Here is a 12,391-nt window from a genome sequence, read left to right on the forward strand (position 1 = left end):
TTTATCATCTAAGCCAGGACACTGAGAGTGAAAGGGGACACAGTTAATAATTAGGCTCAGGTAACAGGCATAAACCAGAGTTGTCTTGGACAGGGATATATAGTCTCTGTAACTATTACTAACTTGAATTCAAGCCTAAGGTCTAGGTATTTCTTTTCTTTTCTTTCTTTCTTTCTTTTTTTTAAAAGATTTGTTGCTAATAGTGCTTTGGTTCCCCTCTATCATGTACCCAAACAGTTGAAGTTTTTTGAACATAAACGCAGAACTTTCTATTTAGGCTTGTTTAAAATTTAATTGTGTTAATGTTTGCCCTGTAGAGATGATAAAATCTAGATTTTTATCTGTCAAATTAGCTATTGCCTCCCAATCTGCGTCATCTGAAAATCTGATAAACAACTTTCCTGTATGTCCTTCCCAGTCATTGGTAATGAGAACGGTGCCTTCTCCACACCTGTACCACCAATTCCCCTCAACCTCGCGGAGCCAGGAAGCTCCAGGGGTCATCTGAGAACTAAGAACTCAGTTGTTCTCTTCTAAGGTATTTGCATTTTAACATGAGACAAGGAGACTGTTAAACCTTTCCTAGCAGAGCTGAGAGAAGAGATTCTAATGATTACTTCTCTGGTATCTCAGCAGGAGTTTCCTTCTCTAGATTCTGAGCCTTTTCTATATACCAGATAATAGGAGCTGAGTGTAGAGTTACATGCAAACATGTTAACTAATTCAAGATACCATCTGATAGGTGCTCCGGTAAAGGTCAGGGTTAACCAGAGTCGGGGTAAAGTGGAGGAATACAGTTTTAACTGTCTAAAAACAGCATCTTCCTGTTCCGTTGTAAATGCCTATGTAAAAATTTGATGTGGCAATTAATAAAAATATAGTTTTTGTGGATTTCCAAAGTTATTCATAGAGCAAAAAAATTCTTTTTGTTATTTCCTCTCCTCTTGACCACAGAATTTCTTCCTGTCTCTCTCTCTCTCTACCTATTTTATCTTATCTATTATAAATACACTATATATCTGTATGTGTAGATATTATACATTTGTACTAACTTGTATAATATGTATACGTTTAATCTGTATTTATATAATACATATAGACATAAATATAATACATTTGTATATATACAAATGTATTATATTTATACTATATTTTATATAGATATAAAAGTTCCAATAACCTAGCTGGTGCACATATATAGTCCTTTAGAATAGTGACTTTCAAACACTTTTTAATGCAACTGTCAGTAAGAAATACATTTTACATTGTAATCCAGTGTGTGTGTAAGCATACGCACACACACACACATCATAAACAAGTTTATTGAAAGAGTACTTGTTACTTGTGTCTTCTATTTACCTTCCCTCCCCTTCCACCCCTCCCCTCTCCTGCCTTTCACTCCATTCATAAATGGCTGATTGAACCATATAAATTGGGATCCCTGGGTGGCGCAGCGGTTTAGCGCCTGCCTTTGGCCCAGGGCGCGATCCTGGAGACCCGGGATCGAGTCCCACATCGGGCTCCCAGTGCATGGAGCCTGCTTCTACCTCTGCCTATGTCTCTGCCTCTCTCTCTCTCTCTGTGACTATCATAAATAAATAAATATAATACCTTAAAAGAAACTAATGAAACGGTTTTTCATAGGAAATATGCCATATAGGCATATGTCTCTAAATAACTGTTTTAAAACATCAATAAGAATGTTACATATCTTTGTCTCAAGAACATTAATCACCTAATTCATACATTAAGTAAATATTCAAAAACAAATGAAACTTTTATTTTGCTTCATTTGGTTTGGGGAGAAAAATAAAATTCCAATGCATCAATGTTAATTTTCATTCTAATCAAGGTTGAAATTTGAGCATTAAGTAAACTATTATACTATTCATAAATGGAATTTCTATCAGGAAATCAGAATGTATAATTTTTCAATCAATTATCCCATTCTCAAAGTGTCATATTGACACTGATAATCAAGAGTCAAAAAGACTGATTCAGAAACCTAAATCCAAGTTTCTGAACCCAACTACACAAATATTAAGTATGAAAAAAAGGGAATTTATATATACATAAATGTGTATATAGGTATATAGATACATATACAATATGTTTTATATATACATATACAGTAGTTTTATATGTTTACTTGTAGTTTTATTTATATTGCTATGGTGTCTCCTATATATCAGAGGTTATCACATATCTTCCCTTATTTAATTCCAAAATCTTTTAAGATCAGCATTAGTTTTACGAATGAAGAAAGAGAAACTGGCATGTATTACAGATCCATCCTAAAGTCTCAAAATTAGTTTTTAGACTTAATCCACATCAATGTCTCCAAAGCCCACCACAATTTAATAGAAAGCACTCTGTATTTCTCAAATTAAAACATACAAGATGGTAGTCTAGCTTTCCCTGGTTTCATACTCCAAGAAATGCTAAACTTCTGCAAGGACTGAAAAATTTAAAAGAGACTATCCAAGTATCTGCAACTCTGACTTAAGAGAAATAGCAAAGTAGCAAGCTAGAAACACTTGAGCAGCGAATTTTACAGCCTCTTACCTTCTACTTAGAAAGTAACAATTTTCAAACAGCTGAACAATTGAACTGTTCAATTGTTGAACAGAATGAACTATATAGAGATTCACCTGTTTACATCAATTTTAGCATGGCAATAGTAACTCCTGACCGAAAAAAAAAAAAAAAAACTTTTAGGTGTAACAGGCTACTTTATGCCAAGTTATAGTTACATAATAGAAATATTTAGATTGAAGAATTGCTTGCTGTTCATCGTCTAGGTGTTAAATTAGCTGCTATTTTCATATGAAAAACCTAAAATAAAATCAGTTCATTGTACTACATCTTTCGCAGGCAGCAATGTATCCATATGAACAAAAAACAAAAAATATCATGGAGTCCTAATCATCATTATCTTTGATGATATTTATTTCCCTCTTTCTTCAGTAGTGAAATAGCTGATTTTTGCCTCGAGGAAGTTATCTTGCATCTTCATGGTTGCCCATCCAAGATAAACTATCTATCTATCTATCTATCTCTCTATCTATCTATCTATTTATCATCTATCTATCTATTTTCATGATAAACTTTAATGTTTGCTAATATCTGTAACAAACTTTCTTTGGCATTTCTAACATTCTAGAGGACTCTTTCCCTCTTACATAGTGTCTCTACCCTTGCCTTGGGCTATGACTGAGGGAGGTTGATGTTTGGTTTGAAATTTCTATGCCTAAGCAAAACAAAACACGCTCCTTTTAAAAACACACTCTAAACATAAAGAGTTTTATACAAACACTGTATTTCAAGGTGCTTTCTTAGAGAAACTGAAAGACAAAGGAGAGCTTCAGTTACGTTTTCGGTTAATGAATGTGTACCTGTCTTCTGGCCAACTCTGAATTCTAATTACTGGTGTCCAATGGCTTTTTGTGTGCCTGTCCCTTACCCTAGGGAGAGTTTTCTTACTACTTTCCATTTTATCATTGGGAAGGTCCCATAATATTCATTGAATTCTGCTGCATCCTGTTTATATCATAAAGAGAAAAATGAAAGCTCCAGATGTCCTCCCTCCCCACCTTTCTCCACGTGGAAATAATAAAGCCCTTGGCAACTGTGTTCCCTGTAATCAGTATGAGGTAATTTTACAAGGTACCATGAAAGAGCCATTTGTTGAATGCCCGCTTTGTGACAGGTATTTGCTGATGGTTTAATATATCTTATGTCATTTAAATCTTACAACATCTTTAGGAGGGAAGAGAAATGAAACAGAAAGTTTTCTTTCCACCATTACCAAAGGAAGTGGCTGGCCATTACATAATTTAAACTTTACATCTAGTAGCCCCAAATGGAATCCTATAGACAGTTTCTGGGTATGCAGAAACTGCTTTAGATGCAAATATTTAGTACGGATACAAAGCAAAACATTTCAAAACTATTTAGATAGATGTTGTTAAGTGGAGGTTTAGACTGGTTTCCTGCCACATTTACATGGAATCATGTGGAAAGGTGATTCTCTGGGATCCACATTATGTGCTCCATACCGTTTGACTGGCTTTCGTATTTCTTTTTTCCACCCAGCATTTATAAGCAGCCAAAAAATGCTACTGATTCTTTCAGTTTAAAGTGAACCCTTCTGGGAGGCTTAATTTTCTTCCAGAGTTGTAAAAAAAAAAAAAGTTGTAATTTTAAGGTGTTGTTCTTATAATATTGCCTGATTGAATATATCATGTTTTGTAGGGTTACTAACATATCCTGAACTTCTGTAATTCTGCAAAATTATTGGTGTGAGGTCCCCAGGTTAAGCTTTTTAAAAAATTTTTAACTCAAAACTTCCTTTTATTTGTGCTTTTAGGGTTTGCTCTATGAGGCAAAACTTTCCTTTTTAAAAATTATTCTTTGAGTCTTGAAATGCTGAGAACATTGTTACCTAATTAACAAATGACACTGAGCTGTTTTCTGATTGGAAAGCCTTTTTCTTATGTACCTTTCCATTTAGAGAATGAGCAGACTAAGAAATACTAGAGGGCAGGGTGAGGAGGGCAGATGAAAGAAGATAGCTAGGAAAGAGCAGGATTCCCACTCATGGAGGTTTGTCAAAGGCTCTACCTGCACTACTATTAGGGATTGTGTCTGTGTATTTTAAAGGTAACAGAGATCGCCTTCTCTGCTTACTGCCATGCTGTTTCAGGGAATTCGAGAATTTCATACAAAAACACACTGTGCCATCTTAAACCACAGATATGAACATCTAGTTGTGAACTGAGCATTTTTGGTTTGTGTGCAGATTTAACCTAAGAACTCTGCTCCTTGTTGCTCTTTGCTGGGAGCTCTGTCAAGGTTTGGTCATCTAAATCTTAGTGAAGCAATTGCTGAATGAATGAATGAAGATAATAATATCTTACGTTTATAATAGGGCTTTAAAGTTCACAGAGTACTTTCACACAGATTTTCTTTCTGCAAATCTCAGCAGTCCCGTGAATGAGGTGTGGCAGGTATTATTAACACTTTTATTATGCAATAAATTTAGAATCAGACAAAATATGTGACTAACCCAAGACCAGTAGATTTTTTTTTATGTTTTCTAAAAGAGGAAGAGGGAATTAAACACACAAACACCCATCACCATTGCCACCATCAACAAGAAAAGCATTTTTACAGACATCTGTGTATGCCCCACATTCTTTCCCATCAACCAAAATAGTCCCGTGATACTAGTTCCCACACAGAAACGGATGGGTTATTTATTTACTGTAGTACGAAATGAGATGTGGCCTATGGGAGGCTGCTGAGGATGACGGTAGAACCAGGGCCCTGGAAACGGAAAGGCTTTTGAAATTGGAGGCTTTGCATCTCAGACATGGTGGATGGAAGCTTGTTCCTCTGGTCATCTTCACTTTCTGTCCTTCTCACCTCTCCTCACCCCACATCTCATAGGTTTTTAAGCCTGTTGGTTCTGCTGCTTTCTTTGAAATCTATGGCTTTCCCCCAACTACCGCACAGCCCACATGATCTGCCCTATCTCTCAGCAAGCACACTAGCAGGGGGCTTCCTGCTGGTCTCCTCGTCTCTTGTTCACCTCATCTTTCACACATCTTTAACAGTTTAAAACCCTTTAAGAGTTCAACCTTTTCCAGTGAATAAAGTCATTTCTCCCAATCTAGCACATAGTACTCTACAGACCCGACTTGCTACCCACTCTATTCTCATTTCACAGCCTTGGCAATAGTTTCCCGTACAGTTAGCAGGTCCTTTAGTACTTTCCTTCTCTGCTTTTGTACCCACCATTGGGTCTATCTGGTATGCCACTCCCCTCCATGTATTTGAGCCCCCTTGTCAATGTGCTGAATTAACGTTGGTTCTTTCAGACTTGGCTGTGTCTTCTCTTTGGGAGGACTGTTCTGACTTCCCCTGGTGAAGTTGGCCACATGAATCTTTGTATCCCATAGTACTTTCTTGAGAGTCCCAGTGTGAAAGTTCCAACACATGGTAGATGCTCATTTCATTCCCTAGACTGTGAACTTTCTGGGGAGAGAACCTAATTCTTTGTACCTAGCAGCACAACCAGACCAGTAAACATGGTTTGGCTGGATGTTTGGCCTCACTTCACAATAACCTCAGCCACAACAGTTGGGATCATGACACACACAGCCTGCTTGCTAGCTACCCAAAGGTACCACTAATTAGGAGTGCTACCAGGGTGAGCTAGAATTTAGCAAAAATATTTTTTCCCTTAAAGGACCATTTCCCAATCAACTTAGTTAGGATTCTGAAGTAATGGAAATGGACACATTTTTCTCTTTTCATGCATGGATGAAGTCAGAAGTATAGGCTGCAGATTATGGGGTTCAGTTCCACTTGAATATGGATTTGTGTTTTTGTTATACTAAAACAATGTAGAATTCAGTTGTTGGCCTAATACAGGACAGTCAGAATAGTCTGCTGCATTACACTGGGAGCATTCTTTTGGTGGTAACTGTGAACAGCCTCTATATTGGTGCTTGAAAAAAATTTGCATATTCTCTTTGTAGTTACTAATATGTAGGAAATAATTTCTAGGGTTTATAAAATGTGTTGTCAAGGGAAACAGTTTTCAGGCCCAGTTATTTGGTTTTCACACACACGTGCCAAGTAGTGATACCTGTATCATACTATAATTGTGATGGTCTCTCAGCCTACTTTTAGCAGATAGAAGGTGTCTGTTTCCTGCTATGTATAAAATTTTTACGCATCCACATCAGCAACTTTTATTTATTTATTTCTTTTCACATCAGTAACTTTTATTTTTTTTATTTTTTTAAAATTTATTTATTCATGACAGACACAGAGAGGGAGAGAGAGAGACAGAGACAAGGCAGAGGGAGAAGCAGGCTCCATGCAGGGAGCCCGACATGGAACTTGATCCCGGGTCTCCAGGATCTGGCCCTGAGCTGAAGGCGGCACTAAACCGCTGAGCCACCTGGGCTGCCCCCACATCAGTAACTTTTAAAACGGAAATTAACAGTTTTCTGTAGCCTGTGTGTAGATGGAGGAAGAGAAGAATCAATAGAATTTGTGTTTGTAATTACAAGCTATAGGAAAAGTCATTATTTCTTGTTTTTAAAAATTCCTTTAAAAATTTACAGTCATATGTCTTGATAATTCATGCCATTAGAAACATAAGAGATATTTGAAAAGAGATCAAGGCCATCATTTAATCTCATAATTATTTTTAATAAGGTTTTGTTTATTTATTAGAGAGAGAGCAAGCTTGAGTGGGGGGAGGTGCAGAGGGAGAGGGAGAAGCAGACTCCTCACTGAGCAGGGAGCCAGACAGGGGCTCAATTCCAGGACCCTGAGATCATGATGTGAGCTAAAGACAGATGCTTAACCGACCCAGATCCAGCCACCCAGGCACCCCAATTTTATAATTATTTTTAAAGAGAATATATTGAGTATACATATAATGTAGTCAGGAATGTAGTGAAATTGACTGAATTTTATTATATTGCATTATATTTTAAAGATTTTATTTATTTATTTATTTATTTGGGAGATAGAGCATGAGTGGGGTCAGGGGTCAAGGGGGAAGCAGACTCCCCACTGAGCAGGGGGCCCAATGTGGGGCTCTATCCCAGGACCCTGGAATCATGACCTGAGCTGAAGGCAGACAGAGCCCCCGGATGCCACCTGAATTTTATTTTGTGATACATGTTTAAAAAATGAGAATGGGGTAGCTGGGTGGCTCAGCGGTTTATTGCCGCCTTCAGCCCAGGGCCTGATCCTGGAGACCCGGGATCGAGTCCCACATCGGGCTCCCTGCATGGAGCCTGCCTCTCTCTCTCTCTCCCTCTCTCTCTCGTTGTGTGTCTCATGAATAAATAAATAAAATCTTAAAAAAAATGAGAATTTTCCTAATATTAACACATCAACCAAAATAAAGTAAATTTGTCATATGAAATTAATACTTTCTTGTGAAAAAAAATGAAGATGTTTGGATTTTCTGCATTACTACTCGTTTGAATATTGGGAGTTGATCTTTATTCTGGATTGTAGTCCATTTCACGAACATACAAAATCATTAGCATATGGAAGGACTAAATAGTCCTTCCTATGCTAAATTTCCAATCTCCTCATTGAAAAGAAAAAATATATTTAGCTTTTGACTTAGAGATATCACTACCTACCCATCTGAATATTTAGTACAGGTATATGGAAACTTGGGGAATGTATGACTGAAATGTGATTTATTTATTTGTTTGTAAAAAGATTTACTTATTTATTTGAGAGAGGAAGAGAGAGAGATAGTTCAAGTGAGCGTGAACAGGGAGAAGGTCAGAGGTGGAGGGAGAGAGTGAATCTCAAGCTGAGCATGGAGCCTGATGCAGGTCTTGATCTCAAGATCCCGAGATCATGAACTGAGCTGAAATCAAGAGTCAGACACTCTACCTACTGAGCTACTGAGGCACTCCTGAAATGTAATTGTGATTGATTTTTTCTACTATTTGCATCACTTTGGCTGTCAAAGACATACCATGAATAAATAATTAATTGTGCAGGGTAGGATGGTGAAAGTCACTAATCTCATTCTATTCACTTTCTAAGACCAGGTACCTCATTGTAATTAAGAAGTACCTTATGTGTAATGATTGCGTTCACTTGGTTTTTTAATAAATTACACTAGCTATGATAGCCTCTCAAAAACCTAACCTAATGAAGAAGAAGGTATTTTAACAGTCTAGATAATTATTTGGAAAGGATGTTATGGGGGAGTTTGAGTTGACTGGGAGATAACTTTCTACTCAGGGATTGTAAGATTCCAATGCTAGGCTATAAGGAAAATCTAAGAAATGCTGGTTGCCTTAGTTACAGTGTTTTTGTTTGTTGCTTTGTCATAGACTGCCTCTTTAAGGTGTGCCCTATGAACCGATATTCTGCCCAGAAACAATATTGGAAAGCTAAGCAAGCCAAACAGGGGAATCACACGGAGGCAGCCTTGCTGAAGAAATTACAGGTAAGGGCCAGGCTTCCATTCGTTTGGCTGAGGCTAGCCCAAGAACAGCAATAACAAACCATCTATTTTGTATCTTGGTGATTTCACTCAATGCACAGAGCTTTAGAGTAGATGCAGCAACCCATTGAAAGTGGAAGGGACTTTGAAGTTATAGGGTGTGACCGCTCATTTCCTGGCATGTAGCTCATAGATTCCTGCTGCTAATTTTTAGGGTGTGCCAGACTAATTCAAGATTCACATAAAACTGGAAACAATTCAGAATCTCTGAGGAATAGCAAATCCAGTTATATTTTACTTGGCATAGTACTTAATTTTTTTCCCTGAAAAACTAGAAAAAAAAATTGAAAGTCTGTTGCTTCTGGTCTGGATTGAAATTTGGTAGAACTGAAATTCTGTGTTATTAAAATTCCTGCTACTTTCAGAATTGAAACTTTTGAGTCTTTTGAAATTCACCCACTATATATTTTTTTTAAACAGCTCTTTACTTCTTTTTTTTTTTTTTAAAATTTTTATTTATTTATGATAGTCACACAGAGAGAGAGAGAGAGAGAGAGAGAGAGAGGCAGAGACATAGGCAGAGGGAGAAGCAGGCTCCATGCACCGGGAGCCCGACGTGGGATTTGATCCCGGGTCTCCAGGATCGCGCCCTGGGCCAAAGGCAGGCGCTAAACCTCTGCGCCACCCAGGGATCCCTCACCCACTATATTTATATCGTTTGGTTTATCTAACAATATTCCTTCTGAAACTAATTTTGTAAGACCAAAGAGCCTAGTACTTCTCTGAAACTTTTAACATAAAAGCATCCCAAGATATTTTTGATCACATTTCAGCATCAAATTGACACAATAACCATACTATATTAATCATTTATTTAATTGTTGGTTGCCGTGCCCCCAGCCCCAAGGGTAAAGCAACCAGCCTATTTTGTTCATGGTTATAGTCTTCGTTCATAAAATAACCTTGTTTGTTAATTATTGTATTCTGTTTACTATGTTTCCATGCTGAATATTTGATAATCATTTTACAGCATGCTGCAGAACTGGAACAAAAACAAAATGAATCAGAGAATAAGAAACTGTTGGGAGAAATTGTGAAATACAGCAATGTCATACAAGTAAGTCTATTTACTTTCTCTTAAACAAGGTGAATATTTTATGGGTAATTTGCATTTGCATAGGAATGTCACGCTGCATTAAAATTTGGGGATACAATAGTTTGTTCTTTGATGCCAATTATGAATATTTTCAGTTGATGTTCAGCACAGTATTCTGTATGTTTGTGACTAGCCTGATGTCTACACATAAGAAAGTGAGCTTATCTAGATGTATGTGCAGGTTATTACATCAAAAGGAGGAAGATGGGGAAACATAATTTCTAAAGTTCTACAGTAAAATCCTTCTTTAGAATTAATGGGACTACCATGTAACATATGAAGCTTTATTTTTTCATTTTGTAGAGAGAGGAAAGTTTTTATATTGTACTTTTAGATGGAAATCGTCCTTGAGTTGTTATTAAAAGATTTATTGCAACAAGTGTGCACAATGATTTATCTCAGCTGCATTCCTCTTTTTGTGCTTCACTTAGATCTTTCAGCTTTTTACTTGGTTATTTGTTAATATATGCCCCACCCTGTTCCAAAAAGAACGTAAGGCATTTTCAAAACTACATACCACATACGATAAAATAGAAATAAATAAGGCAACTGGGTCAAAGGGAAAAGGGTGGTTAAATGAATAAAGTGAAGTTGGGAGGAAGCGTGTTTATAAAATCCATGTCTCAAAGTCTGGTCAGCTTTGCCTGGACGCCTTTTTATTGCTTACCGTGCTTTAAGGGAAGCATAGTGAGTTATAGCACTCACTTAGGAGGTCCTTAACATAGAACAAAGTCAAAGGTCGAAGCATGAAGTTTCCCAGGAAGACCAGAAAACTATTCCTCCAATGAGCTCTCATAAAGAGGACACTGTTTGATAGAGTAAATAATAGTCACAACTTCACAACTTCCTTACAGTAAACACTACAATGAGGTATTTCTTAGACATGTTTTAAAAAAATAATATTGCCTCTTGTTTTATTATTGGCCAATGATAAAATGCCAGTGCACATGACCATCAGGGCAGCCCTCTCCTGGGACAAGATGAAAGAGAGCCTGGATCTGCAGTAACCCAAATGTAGGACTTAATCTAATAATAGCTGGTATGATACCTGTGGCATGGGTGGGTTGCATGTCTCTTGAGCAATCCTCCATAAATAGAATTTTTCTTAACCAAGTTTTGATTAATATTAAATGCCAACAAGTAGAACTTATGTTTCTTGTCAAGAACCTGATGCGCAAATGTTTGCATAGTCATTTACGGGCTGAGCCACGTGCTCTAACAAGTTAGATTCCAAAGGAGTGAGGTTGGGCCATGAGGGTTTCATTGGTTCATGAGCTAGTTTCTTTCTTATATTGTGGATATTAAAATGACCATTCTGTTTTGACATGGTTGTCATAATAGGAAGGAAAGGTTATTTGTGTTTCAGCTTTTCTACTCAGTAGAATAAGGTCTTGGAAAGGTTTTGTCCATGGTGTCCACAAAGTCTGGGAAATGATACTTCTGTGCTCATCTGACAAAAGAATAGAATCAGTGTCCTCCTGCAGGGATGTTGTGGAATGCAAAGCCTCCCTCTTCACAGAGGAAGAGGTAGGCTGTCATGGCAAGGATAGTTAATGCTACTAAGCATTATTTTAGTTTCCTGGTTATTTTTTGGTATATTCCATTTTTGTGTCTGTGCAAGAATGGAGAAAATGTGATTTGGGGTATTTCCTGGTCTTCTTTGGGAAGCCTGATTTTAACCTATTATTTATCAGTAGATGAAAATTTTCAGAGGTGTCCTCTGGTTTGATTTCTCCATGTGCCCAGTTCATTGTAGGGTAGAGGTGAGAAACCCAAAGAAAGTCAGCTTGGAAAGATGGTGAGAAGTTTGAATAGAGCTCCTTTGTTTAACCTGCACCCCAAGCAGTATTATATGGGTACAAATATACGTATAAACATATACATGTAATTAACAGAGGACATCAAAGAATAAAGGCGGTAATGTCTTTTTCCCACAGCTGCTGCATATAAAAAGCAACAAGTATCTGACTGTCAACAAGAGATTACCTGCTTTGCTGGAGAAGAATGCTATGCGTGTGTCCCTGGATGCTGCAGGAAATGAAGGGTCTTGGTTTTATATTCATCCCTTTTGGAAGCTGAGAAGCGAGGGTGACAATGTATGTAAAAATAAAATTAAGAGAGAAATGGTGTGTTCCTCAAGACAGTAATTCATAATAAGTAAGAAAATCCAGATAGCACAATGAAAGGACATGTAGTTTTCAATCAACACATTTTTATGGTAATCTCTTTAA

The 12,391-nt window shown here is 37.2% G+C and overlaps 1 protein-coding gene across 2 annotated transcripts in view; it reads left to right on the forward strand.

The window, feature by feature from the left end:
• The window catches only part of ITPR2 (inositol 1,4,5-trisphosphate receptor type 2), a 259,178-nt gene that overhangs the window by 79,696 nt on the left and 167,091 nt on the right, over nucleotides 1–12,391 (forward strand). For both annotated transcript variants that reach the window (XM_072765722.1, XM_072765723.1), the window contains 3 exons: nucleotides 8,892–9,007; nucleotides 10,035–10,121; nucleotides 12,098–12,256. In XM_072765722.1, the coding sequence (XP_072621823.1) occupies nucleotides 8,892–9,007; nucleotides 10,035–10,121; nucleotides 12,098–12,256 (362 nt within the window). The remainder of the gene's footprint in view (nucleotides 1–8,891; nucleotides 9,008–10,034; nucleotides 10,122–12,097; nucleotides 12,257–12,391) is intronic.

The sequence above is a fragment of the Vulpes vulpes genome, chromosome 8 (assembly GCF_048418805.1).
Source record: "Vulpes vulpes isolate BD-2025 chromosome 8, VulVul3, whole genome shotgun sequence".
In the NCBI taxonomy this organism is placed as follows: Eukaryota; Metazoa; Chordata; class Mammalia; order Carnivora; family Canidae; genus Vulpes; species Vulpes vulpes.